This window comes from Ambystoma mexicanum, chromosome 11 (assembly GCF_040938575.1).
Source record: "Ambystoma mexicanum isolate Mex_15411 chromosome 11, UKY_AmexF1_1, whole genome shotgun sequence".
Lineage (NCBI taxonomy): Eukaryota > Metazoa > Chordata > Amphibia > Caudata > Ambystomatidae > Ambystoma > Ambystoma mexicanum.
Genome location: NC_090934.1, coordinates 90,709,965 through 90,726,355, shown reverse-complemented (window position 1 = coordinate 90,726,355; position 16,391 = coordinate 90,709,965). Strand labels below are relative to the sequence as shown.

At 50.0% G+C, this 16,391-nt stretch overlaps 1 protein-coding gene across 3 annotated transcripts in view; it reads right to left on the bottom strand.

Annotated features, from left to right (window-relative positions):
- The window catches only part of LOC138503097 (protein argonaute-4), a 324,615-nt gene that overhangs the window by 96,339 nt on the left and 211,885 nt on the right, over nt 1-16,391 (bottom strand). For all 3 annotated transcript variants that reach the window (XM_069622601.1, XM_069622603.1, XM_069622602.1), the window contains exons 11-12: nt 9,885-10,018; nt 8,749-8,933 (exon numbers count right to left, since the gene is read on the bottom strand). In XM_069622601.1, coding sequence (XP_069478702.1) covers nt 8,749-8,933; nt 9,885-10,018 — 319 coding nt within the window. The remainder of the gene's footprint in view (nt 1-8,748; nt 8,934-9,884; nt 10,019-16,391) is intronic.

Sequence of the window (16,391 nt, the reverse complement as noted above, 5' to 3'; positions counted from 1 at the left end):
AGGTAGTGCATGGCCACTGTGTTGTCCGTAAGAATCAGGACATTCTTTCCTCGCACAGTCGGCAGAAAAGCCTTCAGGGCAAACATGACGGACCGCAGTGCCAACAGACTGATGTGGAGTCTGGACTGCGGAGACCAACGACCGCTGACTGTCAACTCGTTGGCATTAGCTCCCATCCCGTGAGGGATGCGTCCGTCACGATCATCACCTCCGGCCAGGGTAGTCAAAATGGAGCCCCCTTCATCAGATTGCCTTCGACCGCCCACCACAGAAGGTCCTGGGCAACCGAGGGCAGCACCTGAATGGGGTCCGACATCCTGCCGGAGGACTGCGACCACTGCATCTTGGGGGGCCCACTGCAGAGATCTCATCGGCAACCTGGCCTCCGGCACCAGAAGAATGCAGGATGCCATGAGGCCGAGCAACCTCAAGAACTCGAACGCCGGGAGACTCTGGGCGTGTTGAAACTTGTGCACCATCTGCTGAATGTGATGAGCCCTCACCTGGGGAGGGCAACACTGCACCAGGGATGTGTCGAGCACTGCTCCGATGTACTGGAGCCGCTGGGTTGGCGTCAAATGGGACTTCAAGTTGAGGGAGAAGCCCAGCTTGTGAAGGGAGTGGCAGGTGATGGACAGATGATCCAGGACTTGCTCGGGAGAGCACGCCCTGATTAACCAATCGTCCAGGTAGGGGTAGACGTGAATCCCCTTTCCTGAAATATGCTGTCACCAGCACCATGAGCTTGGTGAAGACCCTCGGGGCGGAGGTCAATCCGAACAGCAGGACCTGAAACAAAATGCGAGTCCTCAGGTACTTCTTGTGCTTTGGATGGATCGGCACATGAAAATAAGTGTCCTTGAGGTCGAGACACCAACTAGTCCTGAAGTTGAAGGGCCTGGAGGACTTGAGAAAGAGTAACCATCTTGAACTTGTCCTTCCTGAGGAGCTTGTTCAAACCGCGCAAGTCCATGATGGGTCTCAATCCCCCCGTCTTTCTTCGAAATTAAAAAATAAGGGGAATACCATCCCTTGTTCCTCTCCGCTACAGGCACCAGTTCTATGGTGCCTTTCTCCAACAGGGATTGAATTTCCTGTGCAAGGAGCGGATCCGGACTCTTCAAAGAGATTCCCTGGTGGATTGTCATGAGGCCTCTGCCGGAAAGGAAGACAGTAGCCGTGGGCTATGATCTCCAGAACCCACACATTCGAAGTAATGGCACGCCACTCTACAAGATGCTGCGCCAGCCTTCCCCCAACCAGCGAACCATGGGCCATGACTGAGCTGAAGCGGCAGTGCCTGAGGGCAAAGAGGCAACTGCCCGAGCAGCCTTGGCACCTAGAGTACCCCGTTTTCCACCTCTGGCACTCCGACGGTGGCCCCTTTGACTTGCAGCTCCTCTCGATTTACTAAAGGATAAGTAATATCGAAAGGAACCTCCCCTCCATTACTGTCCCCTAGGACGAAAAGGCAGAGGTTGGTGAACTGCAGTGCTCAACGACTCAACGACTTCACTGCAGCTTTGGAGGTCTGCAACCTCTCAAGGCTCTTGTCAGCCTTGCTGCCAAAAAGATGTTCACCATCAAAGGGCATGTTGAGGAGCCGGGCTTGCACATCAGGAGCAAACCCAGACTTCTGCAACCACGTAAACCTGCGTATTGCGGTGCTCGCCGCCATGGACCGGCTGACTCAATCAACCATGTCCAGACCCGACTGAACGGATTCACAAATGGCATCCTTGCCATCCTGCACGATAGCAAGAAAACCATCCTGTTCCTCCCCTTCGGGAATATGATCAGCCGCTAAGGAGATACCGCTCCACAGAGTGCGCGTGAAACGAGGCAAGGCACAAACGCAGCCTGAAGCGCCATACCCCCAGAAGAAAACACCTTCGCCTAGCTGTCAAAACGTTTGTCGTCCCTATTAGGCGGGATGGTAGGGTACGACGCCTGCTTTGCGGGGGCCGTAGCCGCCTGCACCACCAAACTCTCCGGAGTAGGGTGCGTGGTCAAGTAGCAGGGGTCGCCGGAAGACTCTCCGGAGAAGTCCAAGTCGCAGCCACCCTTCTCTGGCAGCACCATGTCAGTTGGTGGACCTTGGTCAAGGATATCAGTCGGGTCATCCCGCTGAAAATCCCCGGGGGGGGGGGGGGGGGGTGGGCAGACCATCCCAGGTAATCCATGACCCTCGACATCAGGCGCCGGTACGAGGACTCGCCATGCGTGCTAGGCTCAGGACTACCAAACTCCACCTCCGGAGAGGTGTCTAGACCACTGGCGTCGTGCAACGACTGACGCAGGTCCTCAAGTTGGCTATGACCAGAAAGGAGGCCATCAGGAACCTCTGCAGGAACCTCACCTTCTTCAGACCCCTCATCCACCTCAGAAATATAATCCAGAGGCTGGAAGGAGGGTACAGAAAAAGGAACAAAGACATGTTGAGCCTTGGACAGAGCCTTTCTGTGGGGTTCCACCGTGCCACGGGGTACCTCCGACAAAGCCGCCTCGAAAGGCGTCGATGGAATCGGCGTCTATGTCGAGCGCAGCGCCGACAGCTTCAATGGCGTCGACACAGGACTAGAGGGCAGAGCCTCGAGAGAGTCAGTCGACGACCTCGGCGCCACAGGCGTCGATGTCTTCTTGGAAGACATCACAGGTGCTCGCGGTCTCCAGGGCGTTGAGGACCAGGACCTGGAACGGGCATGTCTAGAGAAACCATCCTTGTCCGACCGGGAGCAAGAAGGCGCCCGGTGGTCGCGACGACTGTTCCAGCCCGAAGGCATATGAGCAGTGTCTCTAGAACGGTCACGAACAGCGTCTTTCGACGGTGCGGACGGACCGGAGCCCTGCGATTGGAAAATCGCCAACATCTCCTTTCGGAAGGAATCCCATTCCTCAGGAGTGGAATGCTTGGTGAGACAAGCAACCCGCCGACGGGCAGAGTCCTCCGACAAGGACGGGGAAGGCGACCAGTGACTGCTCTTCCAGGAGTGCCTCGAAGAGGCAGAGGAATGGCGGGACCGACGACCAGACCGAGAACCCCCGGACTCACGACGACGATGCGGAGAGTCACCCCTTGAATCATCCGTCAAAAGACCAGTGGAACGCGACTAAGGGGCTTGGCCACCTTACCGACCGACAGCTTCTTACGCTCCCGCAAGGCCTTCGATGTGAGTGATTGGCAGTCGTTAGTCATCCGCATTGTGGTCCTCCCCGAGGCATCAGAGGCAAGCGTCGTGCGTGTCCGTCAGCGACATCTTGGACCCGCACACCCAACAATTCCTAAAACCAGACCGCTGGGTGGAAGAAGCCGAAGACATCATACAATATCGCAAGGAAGAAACAGGTTCGCAGAACAGGATTCAGTAGAACTGAGGCGCGCCAAGATCTCGAAGCGAACACGTTTGCGGAAAAAACGCAACTGAGGCTACAGGCGTCATGCGTCCTACTTATAACATCCGGTGACGTCGGCTCGACGGAGGCCCTCGAGGACAGCGTATCGACATCATCGACGCAGGAGCAGAAAGGTTTTCCGAACAGCACAGCTGTTGCGATTACTGTCATAGATGAGGAATACGTCGCAAGACCCAATCCCCTCGAAGGGTGCCTTATGGGAGCCGAGACAGCCAAAGTCAATTGGACAAAGTCTATAGTTCTGATGCACTTCTTGGATAAAGTCTTTCACATAGTCTGATAGTTCTGAGAAAATCACAGAAGGCATACAAGCTGTTAAGCCTGTGCAAAGGGGAGTTGAAATCAATTCAGAAAGTTAAGCAAGTGCAAAAGTGAGAAGGCACAACTTCAGTCAAGAAGATAAGTACCCAAGCCAAAAAGTAACTCTGGTTTGAAGAAAGTGGTCCAGCTGGATTGCGTCTTGCTACAGCCAAGCAGACCAAACAGTACCTCTCGCGCCTTGAAACACTTGTGTATAGGCACAACTAGGACTACAGGTGTAAGAAAAACCAACCTTTGGTGTAACTCTGTACTACACAGTTTTGTGGTAGCGTTGCTGAGCAGCCAGGCTTATCTCAAGAGGGAATGTGAGCTGTAATATGTTGCACAGAGGTCTACAATCAAGTTTTCAAATCAACTCTTACACTCAAGGTTTCTTTGATAAATACTTATTAATTTCTTTATCTGTCAGTTATAAAACATTCATAAAGGCGAAGGCAATTCTATATCGCACACAAAAACACTTCCAACACTATTTCAGAAATACCCTTCAAGGAGTAAAAGGCTAAGATTATTAGAACATGAAAGGTTACAGTTATTCTTAAACAGTGAAAATATTTAGAGTTCACCAGAAGAGTCAAGTCAATTCAACAGGCTAGGCCAAAGTCAATGGGCTAAAGACATGTATAGGATAAAGCAGTTCTGGTAGATAAACGCAAAAGTCTCTGCAAAGGTTCTTAGGAATAGTTTGTAGCAAGAACAAACATATGTTGGGTCATAAACTGATTAGGTCTGTGAGTTGGGAACATTTCAAGCACTTTCACCATGAGAGGCAAGTACTCAGTCTGATTTTACAGTACCTTTACAAATGAAGAGAAAGATGCAGCCGATTACCTCGGTTCCTGGCAGTTCCTGCAGATCTCACTGTTCCCGAGCCTCAGTCGTGGGGACAAGAGGGAGGACGCCTGCACTGAGACTAGTCAAAAAGCTGGCACCTGGCAAATCTTCAATTCTGGTAGCTGTAGTCAAGCACACAAGCTGGTGTCTCTCTCCCTGGTTATTCGGTTTCCTGCAGCACTGAGGAAAATACAACCAGCTCCGAGATTCGTATCCAGGTGGCTTAGTGTCGAGTTGATTGGTCCCACCAACTCAAAGGGAGCAGTCGTCCTTGCAGGGCTTCTCTGTCCATATGAACTTGGCAATTCAGACCTGCAGCAGGGCTTCACCAGGCAAACCAATGGTCCAGGAGTTGCAGCAGCCGTCCTCTACAAGCTCGTCTTCGGTTCTTGCGTTCCAGTGGTTGACTGCCTTCCAAGCCAAGAGAATCGCCTTTTATTCAGTTCTCTCCCATTCATTCCAGCTTAGCTTTCACTCACCCAGCAGGGTGGCTGCCCTTGCCCGACAGTCAGCCAGCCAATCACGCCAGAGTGCATTTGGGTCTCCCAGGAGACTATGCACAAGGAATTTTCTGGTGCCGCCCTCACTTCCTGCCCACCCCAGACACTTGAGCGCCAGAGGCAGTCTTCACTCCTGAAGCCTGCCGAAGGAACAAAGGGAACAGACCTAGTTTGGCGTGCAGAGAAACTCTAGAAAAACCTTGCCAAAAAGAAATGGCAAAAAAAGAAGACCGGGACCCGTTTAAACAAAGGAGGCTCAGACACCATCTTGAAAAACATGGCTCCTGCGATCAGGAAAATCATGGTAGTTTGTTGTAAAACCACTGCCACCAGCCATTCTGAGAGGAAAGGGTGGCATCTGACTGCTACATGAGTATCTAGACACAGGGGATACTAAGTAACCCCTCCAGCACTCTATTGTAAGATAGGGTGTGCTGGGTCTAGGAATTTAAAAGACTAGTAAAGTCAATTTCACTTTACTTACTCTGGGAAACAGAAGTTTATACCAGAGAAGGTATTTCAACCTTGGGAAAGTCTGAAAAGGTCTCCCTGTGCCACTGCACTGAGGGTGCTTTCTGACAAATGAAAAGATGATGCCTATAGAGTTTGTCAGACTCCATAATTCAAAAAGAAACACAGAAAACACATTGAATTGAATGCCACATCATATCATACCCTGGTTCCTGAGCCTCAGTCATGTTGACAAGAGTGAGGACATCTGGAGGGCTCCTGCAACAGTAACCGGGAAAGGACTTTGTCACTACGGGTTTTCTTCAATTCAGCGGTTCTTCAGTGTTTCAGAGCCTCGCAAACAGCTCAGATGCAAAACGAATATCTCTGGTTGGACTTCCCTTGCTCCCTCGGTCCTGGACACTGGATCAGGATTTCCTGCTTCTGGAGACTCCTGGAGATTTTGGCCCAATACGTTCCACGGACGACATTGCACTTGGTTATGGACACTACCCCGGGTAATTGGGTTTCTGCTAGACCGGAAAGGCAAAGCAATCAGTGATTGCACCAAAGTGGAGTTCGTCACGGGCTTGTTGGTCCCACCAGCCCAAGGGGAGAAGTCTTTCCGTCCAGAGCTTCTCTGTCAAGTGAAGGAGGTCAGCACAGTGTCACAAGGCAATTCAAGGTCCATGAGGTTGCAGCATGCTTCTCTTCACGATTTCTTCGGATGTTTCTTCCATTGGCAGACTGTCTCTAATCCCAAAACCCTTGCCTTTTAAGCAAGTTTCCCATTCATTCACAGCCTAGGCTGTCAATCACACAAGGTGGCTGAACGTTTAGGACAGCCTGCTGGCCAATCAGGACTGGTTTCGTTCAGGCACACCTAGAGGCAAAGGAGTTTCAGGAACCTCCCTCACTTTCTGCCCTTCCAGACACCTGAGCCAGGGGTGGGCTTCAGGCCTGAAGCCTGCAAAGGCAAAACACACAAAGGGCTCAAACCTGTCTCAACGCACAGAGTAAAAACCAAGAAAGACCTCACAAACAGAAAAAGCAAAAATAAAGACTAGGTCCGTGTTCACAAAATGGACATCTGTGGGTGCTGTACTGCAGCTGAGGGTTCAGCCTGCAGTAAAGCACACTGGTAGTAAAATTGAAACCCCTGCCACCAGCACTTTGACACCGTCAACAATGCCACCCTGCTAAATAGTCTCTGTGATAACCTTGGTATCACCAGTCAGGCACTGGCGTGGCCAACTTCCTTCCTCTCTGACCGACCCTTCCAAGTTGGGTCTTTCCTCTCAGCTATCTTTTTCTCTACCTGTGGTGTCCCCCAGGGGTCTAACCTCTCACCCTGGCTTTTCAACCTCCATCTGGCACTTCTTGCCCACCGCATTGCAGCTTTCGGCCCCAACTTTCAGTGCTATGCAGAAGACCAGACACTCCGCTCATCTTCAGGCTACCTTCAGCCTCCTCTTCTCCTTCCCTCATCTCCGACTGTGTCTACTATCCAAGAGTGGTGTGCCGCCAATGACCTCTGCCTTAATGCCAGTAAGACTGAGATTCTCCTCATAGACACACCCACTCCCTCCATTCCGGTCACACTCTGGCCGGCCTCCATTGGCCCTCCTCCTGCTCCCACCTGTGAGGCTAAAAACTTCGGGGTCATCTTCGATCCACACTCTCCTTCTCTCCTCACATCTGACGTCTCCAAGAAGTCACACTACCAACTCCACCTCCTCAGAGGTTGTCTTCCTTTACTCTCCTTCCCCCTGAAGCTCACTGTCACCAGAGCCTCGATTCTCTCTAGGCTAGACTACTGCAAAAGCCTTTTTCTAAATCTACCTGCCTATACCCTCTGCAACTCATCCAAAACAGGACTGCACGACTTGTCCTTGGCCTCAAGCCGAGGGATCGATCTCTCCAGGACTGAAATCTCTGCACTGGCTACCAGTGGCTGCGAGGATTAAGTTCAAAATCCTTTGTATTGTCCACAAGCCCATCTGGGGCCCCAATATCTACAACTCTCCCTTCCTTAATATCTCCCTTCTCAAGCTCTTTGGTCATCCGCTTCACCAAGCAACGAGTTAGTGGTAGATCTCTTTCTTCGGCTGGGGCTCCCTCTGGAACAGCCTCCCTGCAACATGAGGAGAACCATCTTTGGTTCCGGAAGCTCCTCAAAACCCTCCCCTTTGCTTCTGCTTTCTCTCCCCCTCTGCCCTGCTGAAGTCATGCTGTACTATTACTGCAGTGTTACCTGGCCACCTGTCTGATCTCAGGCCCATGCCCTGCCAGTTGCACGCCTGTACTGCCTCCCTGGCAACCCCTGCACCAGAGGATGGTCTGTATCCCTACAGTCCCCCCACCTGCACTTGGTTTGCTCTCACCCTGCACTTTCCACCAGCTGGCCATTCTTTTATTTATCTTGTTATTTATTATCCTATGTACTGCACTTTCTCTCCCCCCTCGCCCGCACTTTCCTTTCCCCCTTCCCCTGCACTTGCTCGACCTGAATGACACCTGGCCTAGTAAGATCGTTATCAGTCTTCCCTCTGTTCCCCCCTTCCCTTGCCTCGTCGCGCCTTGAAACACTTGTGTATAGGCGCATTATAAAATGCCATATCATATCAATTTAAAGTAGTGTGGGTAACAAAAAATGTTACATGAGAAAGTAGGATAAGGGGCGACTAAGTAACCCCACCCAACATTCCACATAAACTGGCATGTGCTGGACCTACAAAAGGAAAAAGGTAAGCAAAAATCAATTTCACCTTACTATTCATGGGAACACCCAAGACAAGGTACTTCAACCTTAAGAGAAATCCAAAGGACTTCTCAGCGACATTGCACTGGGGTGTTCTGTGTCACTATACAAAAAGTAGATGCCTATGGCGTTTGTCAGACTCTATACACAATGAAAACACACAATGCAAATCAGGTTAAAACACTAGAGTGAGGACAAAGGTACCACTCACACAGAAGTTAAAATGTAAAAGTCCTAAATCCAGCAAAAGAGCCGGGGGTTTCTAAGGTGGGAGGAAATTAGCACAGACATGAAAATTCTCAACACCATGGTATGCAAATATGCCACATTCTTCGAGACTCGCGCAGCGATACATTGCTCCCATTTACCACCCACGTCAGAACAACCTGCCACAGCCTTGGTAGTTCTGAAAATTAGAAAAGCTGCTGTTTTCTACTGCTAGTTCAGAATAAACTCAATCTCACGTACCATAGACCGGCGTCTTTCCAGGAAGGATAACCACAATTAGCTGAAGACCGACGTAGGTCAATTTTAAGTGCTTGAACATGGGCTCCACACTGTCGGCACCCTGTGCGTATTTACAAAAGCACGGTTGGCCCTGGATGGGCATGCCTGCGTCCTTTGAGATCTTGCGCAGCTGATCCGTAAAGCTCCTAATTCAAAACAAAATTATACAATATTGCACTGAAAATCAGTCATACCACAAAATGGTCTGGCGATCAATTACAACTATGAAGTGCTGCATTGGATTTACACTTAAAACAGTTATATGGCAAGGAAAGTGCACTTTAAGAGGATACTGCAAATATAGTTTTTAGAGGACCAAATCAATGAAACCAAATAGACAAAAAGACTACACTGATCCAGGTGTTACAAAGTATTAGCCAGCTTTTACATAATTCCCTACAGTAAATTCAACAGGGTTTCAGCCCAAAAGCCAAACTTTATATGTTCACAATGCAGACAAACCATGCCAATTTACCACAAAGGGGATTGCAACGCTATACAAAAACCTACATTAGGAGGCACCCAGACATTACCAACAAGAGTAACTTCACTGCTTACGTAAAGGACCCAAACGTCTGGTTTATATTTTTTCAAAGAAGCCAGCCAAGAGGCAGACTTCGCCAGTGTGTGCTATGGAAACGGTTGCACTCTTCTCAGCGGCCTCAACAGCAAACACTAGAACTTAACAGATCTAAAGTGAAGGAGCTAGAGTCAACCCTCTTACACAAGCAGTTGAAATTATACTACATAAAGTATGCACTTTATAACACTACTATTCTGAGATTTCAGATCATTTGCAACCGAAAATGTTGCATTCAGAAGCGGCACAATCCTCAATTGATTTACTGTACATAAGTTAATGCGCGTGATACATCTTTAAATGGTGGCAGAAGTTATTGTAATACAAACACCGCGCCCCCCCGGCCCCCCAAGTAACAGAACCTTGATGAACTAAGACCAATGGCACTTCATTATGCTATTCCCCAATGAAAAGAAGCACCCGCAGGACGCAACAGCAGTCAAAATCACTAATGCAACATTGAATTGGTTCCCATAAATGAGGAGAATATCATAACTTGATATATAATGTTGCTCACTTTAACAAATCTTCCCTGCATTGTTTCTGTGGTGCGAAACAGGCCACAGCCCAGACTTTGATCTCAATGCCAGCATAGAACTGCTTCCCCCTCATGTCCCACACACCCTGATTCGGTGTTGCTACTGTCTTGTTCTGAAAGGCAAAAAAGTAAGTAAGTTTAGAGAGAAAAGATTGCCATCTCCAATACACCCGAGATAAACAAGCACAAGCCAAGCGCCATTCCCGTTGTGATGGACTGTTCGTTTGCCACATGAACCATGCACCGCATTTTACAGAATTGGCATTTGTTAGAACAGTTTTGCTAAAGCCCACCCAATGGGACTTTATAAAACTATACCTTGGCAAGTACAGAAACTCCAACTCTTAGAATAAGGCTGTACCACCTGGAAAGTTGTTAACTTGACAGAGCAGCCAGGCTTATTTTAGGAGGGAGAGGGCTGCATAGAGGTAAAGAACTTGCAGCATACATATGATGGGCTATATGACATGCATTATTCACCGTAATAGCATTTCTGATGATTGTATCTGCTTAGATTCACATGTTGTGCATATGGTCCGACATCCAGTGGTAACCGCAGAGTATTGCATCTAGTCTTTCGGGGACTGAAAGGGGATGTCGGCATAGGTGTGTCTGTAACACTATCCCCATCGTGATGTGTAGTGTACCCAAAATCCCTCATGCACCGAGGTCCCTCTGATTGGATTTTTTCTGCCATGAGTTAGCCCAAGGCTATTGTGAGCGAGTACATGGAGAGAATAGAGTAAGACGTCGATGTTCCTTCCCACACAAGCGGAGAGGTAGGGAGGGCGCATGTGAATCTAAGCAGGTATAATGAATGTCTTCTGATGCTTAATCAGCTTAGAATAACATGCTGTGCATAGACTAGCGAGCAGTACCCAGAGTTGGAGGTGGGTTGTGATAAGGAACAGTAGAGAAAAGATGTCTTAATACTGCTTGTCCCACCTGAGAATCGATCTAGAATGAGTGTCTAGGAAATTGTTTTGTAAAGGTGTACAGAACTCCAGGTTGCCGCTTTGCAAATGGATTCTAGGGAAACATTGCCTTGGAATGAATGCTATGGAAGCCCCAGTTCCCCGAGCAGAGTGTGCTCTAGGCTTGAAGGGCAGTTCTCTCTTAGCAAGAGCATAACACGGTGTGATGCATTTGACAATCCACCTCGAAAATAACCGATTTAGAGACAGGATCTCCTTCTCTACCAGCTGCCACTGAAACAAAAAACTGGTTTGTCTTCCTCAGTGGTTTCGTTCTATCCAGGTAAAACATGACTGCCCTGTACACATCTAGTGTGTGTAGGCTTCTTTTTGTCATGCTAGTGGGATTCTGGAAGAAAGTGGGTAGTTCAATCGATTGGCTCACATGGAACTTCGAGATGAATTTAGGCGCAAATCTGGGATGAGTGCGCAGAACTACCTTATCCCTGTGGACTGTAACAAAAGGGTCTAGAACAGAAAGAGCCTTTAGTTCGCTAACCCTTCTAATAGAATCGATAGCCACTAGAAAGGATCCTCTTAACCCCTTCCATAAAAGCTTCAATCACCGGTATTTACCACCACAACACTTTCTGTTGTGACATGGGGTAGGCTGAGATAGCAGCAAGATGGACCTTTAGGGAATTGAATACCAGACCTGCGTCTATGTGTGGGTGAGCAATCGATGGGATTGACGCCCTTGGTATTACACCAGATGATAAAGCGTTTCCATTTGTTGGAATAGCAATGGCGGGTGTTCGGTTTCCTATCTTCCCTGAGAATGTCCATGCACCTCAGCTGGCTGAAGGTGTCCAAACTCTGACCTCAGGAGCCAGGTTGCCAAGTTCAGAGTTTGTGGGCATGGGTGTAGGGTCTCCCCCCTGTCCTGAGACATGTTGTACGGGCATAGTAGTTTTACTGGTGGGGAGAGGGACATTTCCATTAGATGAGCGACCCAAAGGTTGGCAGGCTCACATGGGGGCTACCAATATCATGGTGACTGGTTCCTGGTGCATCTTGTGTTCCCCTTGGAGCGGTTTGGGTGTACCTGGAGGCGTAGTCTTGGCATTGGGCGTTCTCCTGAGTTGCGAACAGGTCGATCTCTGGGAAGCCTCATTGTGGGAAGACATTGGAGACAATGTCTTCGTGCAGACACCATTCGCATTCTATGGGCAGTGGGAAATCTCTGCTGAGCACGTCTGCCAGAAGATTGAGTTCCCCTGGAACGTGTTGGGACAACATCTTGTGTTTGAGAGCCCACATCCAAATGTTTTGGGACAGCTTGGATAGCCCTGGAGAGTGTGTGCCCCCTTGTTTGTTCAGGTAATACATGGCTGTGGTGACGTCTGTCAGAACCAACACTATCTTCCCTTGTAGTTGCATCTGAAAGGCCTTCAGTGCCTTTAACACCGCTAATAGCTCTAGCAGATTTATATGGATGTATGCTACTTGTGGGGACCACACTCCATGCGCTGTCTGCTGAAGCAGGTGAGCCCCCCACCCCGTGAGAGATAAGTCTGTCGTGAGAGTGGCTTCCACTGCAGGGGTGGTAAAGGTTTTTCCCTTCAAGAGGTTTTCCCTCGACCACCAGTGCAGAGAGAGACCAAGGGCTGGCAAGACAACAGATCTTCCCATTGTCTGCTGGCCTGACACCACTGGCTGTTGAGCCACTCTTGCATGGGACGCATGCGCAGCCGCGCGCTGAGGATACAAGTATATGCACGTCGCCATCATACCTAGCAAGCGCATGGCTTTGCATACCATCACCTCCCGACTGGCTACATATTGAGGGATCTGAAAAAGCATGTTCGGAACCCTCTCGTAGGAGGGGAAGACGAGGCTGCCGTCCGTCTGGATTAGAGCCCCCAGAAATGCTTTTACTTGACTGGGGACTAGACTGGATTTCCTCTCGGAGAGGACCAGACTGAACAGAAGGTCTACGGTCTTCTGGGTGTTCAAAAAGCATTTGTCGTAGGAGTCCGTTATGAGCCAGTCGCCGAGGTAAGGGTAAACCGGGACGGATAGTCTGCGCAGATGTGCTGCCACTACTGCCAGGACCTTTGTAAACATCCTTGGCGCTGAGGCGATGCCGAAGGGGAGCACCTTGAATTGGTAATGCCTGTCCTCTATCATGAACCTTCGATATTTCCTGTGCGCTGGCAAAATTGAAATATGAAAGTATGCATCTTTCATGTCCAATGGTGCCATGTGGTCACCCTGTTTCAACAATGGGATCACCTCCTGTAGCGTTACCATACGAAACTTGAGGTTTTATAAATTTGTTTGCTGGGCGCAGGTCTAGAACAGGTCGCATGGTGAGGTCCTTTATGGGTACAAGGAAGTACACTGGATAAATACCCTAGTTTACCTCAAGAATAGGGACGGCTTCTATGGCGTCCTTTCCCAGCAGCGCTTCCACGTCTTGATTCAGGATCTGCAGATGGTCCGGTGAGGGGCGTCGTGAGCATGGCTGTCTGAACTGTGGTGGTCGGGCAAATTCCACACAGTACCCGTGGGCGATCGTCTTTATAACCCACTGGTCTGAAGTTATCCCCTCCCATGCCGCGAGGAAAGATGTTGAACACCCCCCGACCGGGGTGACATGGGAGGGGACCTGGATCTGTTGGTCATTTCTGACCAGAGGCTGCATCTCCTCTGGGATTGGGGCTTCTGTCTTGTCGTTGACCCCGAGGTGGGTAGTTGGAGGGGCTTCCTAATGTTTGTCCTGAGTTACAGTTTCCTGTGTTGTAGTTCTGATTTGCACAGGACTGCCCTTGAAAGGACAGACGAGAACCACCTCCCGTTTGGGGGGGAAGGTTTCGGAGTTGTTTGTTGTAATGATTTAAGAGTCTCATGCTCTTTCTTGGCCATCTCCAGAGCATTGTAGACCGCTTTCCCGAAGAGGTTGGTCTCTTCAATGGGTTTATTAATAAGGGCGGCCTGTGATTCAGGCTTGAACCGCGAGTTGCATAGCTAGCGTGCCGCTTGAGTAGTGTGCCCAGGGCCAGGGATCTGCCTGTCTCAGAAGTGTCCAGAGTGTTCTTGATTATGTTCCGATTTACTTGTCTGCCCTCGGCCATGATGGTGAGAAGTCTGGACCTGGCGGGTTCAGGGACCTCCTCGAGAACCTCTTGTACGAAGTTCCATTGTGCGTCTGCATAACTGGCAAGCAGCGTGGTGTTTGATATGCATGTGGTGTTTGCAGATGCTGAGGTAATACGTTTACGTAGGGGGTACAACCTCTTTGATGCCTTATCCGGAGGTGCCTCCCCCGTAGCAAGGGGTACCCCAGCTCGTTTCCGGGTGGTAGTGACTACCAAGGAGCCGGGGTGGTGTGGCCTTTAATATATTGAGGGTCTGTAGGAGCTGGGTGAAATAGTTTCTCCACTCTTGGATGCACTGCCTGGGTTTGAGCTGGCGTGACCGGGGAGGAAGCAAACCTTCTCTTAACAGAGTTCAGGAGGGGAATGGCTTGAGGGTGGTTTCTCTTTGAGAATGTCTTCCACAAAGTCTTGTTCGGGTACCATCTCCTGGGTGGTGATCTGAAAAAGCTCTGTTGCCTACCTTAAAATGGCATTGAAGGCCATTTGATCGTCTACAGGCAAGTTCTGACGGGCCGGAGTGGTGGGAGGAGAATCCAGGCATAGGACATCAGTGTCTTGATCCTGCGTGGGGATTGCCCATGGCTCAGGCTCCACTTGCTAGGTTTCTTACCAGTTGTTCATGCCATCCGCCTGGTCATCAGGGTCGCCCTCGTCAGATGTCCTGGTAAGTGTCCATTTGGACCACATCTTCATGGTAGGCAGAAGCCGAGGGCCGAGTCCAGATTTTCCTGGAAACGTGAAGCTGACCCCAAAGTAGGGTCTTCACAAGAGCTTAGGAAAAGCTTGCTCAGAACACAAGACAATCCTTTCTAGACTGTCCATGCATCCTTCAAATTTCTCCCTGGTCCACTTAGATAAACCAGAAGGGCCCAAAGGTGGAAAAACGTCATCCTCCTCTGTTTGGCGTTGAAATTTGTCTCCAAGGGTGTTGGACAGAGGCTCATGACTGTCCTCATAGGTTTCGCAAGTACTGGGGCACCATGGCGTACCTTCAGACTTGACCGCGGCACGTTCCATGCGTTTCGACAGTATATTAGGCGTCAGCGCAACCGCCAAAGTAATCCTTGCGATACTATCCTCAATCTCCGCCAAATCGGCGTGAGTCAATGGGTCAGCAGGAGATCTACAGCCGACAGCGGCATCAGAGGGCCTAGCAGTAGATTTTTCACCCGTGGAAAGGCTAGGAGGCCTAAGAGTAAGTTTCGGACCTACCAAGGCCTTAGGGGGCGCAAGAGCATCGAATTACCGCGCTTCAGCGTGTAAAGCCGATTTAGGGGTAGCACACTTATTTTTGGAATGCCCTGTCGCAAGACGCTGCTGCAGATACGGTGAAAGCTGCTGATCTATCAGACCAGAGGATGGAGGGGTTGTTTTTAGTGTTTCGTGGTTTCTGTACGCCCCTTTTGCCGGGCATTGTCCCCGAAACGATACCTGCGTCCGGCTCCAAGGCGGTCAGGGACGGGGGTGGTGGCCTAGAAGCATCCGCCTCAAAGTTGATGACATCCAATATGGATGTCTGGTCATCATCAGTGCCCCCGTCACTTTCGGCGTGTGAGGCGGTGGGGGAAAGAGGGTTCCGCCCTTGACGTACTGTACACGGCCCACCGCTTTACGCAGCGCTCCTTACGGGTCTTAGGCAAAAGGAGCTTACACGGCGCACACCGCTTCTCGTCATGATCTAGGGGTAGACGAGAATTGCACGTTCTGTGCTAGTCTTTCCACTGGTACCTGACCCTACACTTACGGCAGAACCTAAACGGAGTCCTTTCCATAGCAAAAGGTATAAACAAAGATGATCAGACAGAGGGCATAGAGGGGGAACGAGGAGAGATGACGAAAGATATGGCCACCCCGACTCCACTCTCCCTACTGTGTAGGCCGGCCTGAGGGCCTGGCCACGTGGATGGCTCAGCCGCTGGATCTTAGGCGCCGAACTGCACCGCCGTCAAACTCACTGCAGTCTCCGCCGAGGTTGTTGAATCTCTGAAGTGACTTAAGAGGAAATAACCGAGAAAGTCAGAATAAAGATAAAAAATGTCTCTTTGAAGAACTCCGCTATAGGACGGGCAGTTATCTGGGTGGAAAAAAAAAAACAATCTGAGGGACCTCGGCACGTGAGGGATTTCGGATACACTACACATCACGATAGGGATAGTGTTAGACACGCCTATGCCCAGGTCCCATTTCGGTCCCTGAAAGACAAGATGCATTACTCCGCGGTTACCACTGTAAGTCAGACCATATGCACAGCATGTGATTCTAAGCAGATTAACAAGCATCAGAAAAGTCATTTATAACGCGCTTGTACACAAGTGTTTCTAGGCGCAACAAGAAACGGAAGGGAAGGCAGGAGAACAAAACAACGATCGAACTACGACATGTGTCATTCAGATCACACAAGTGCAGGGGGA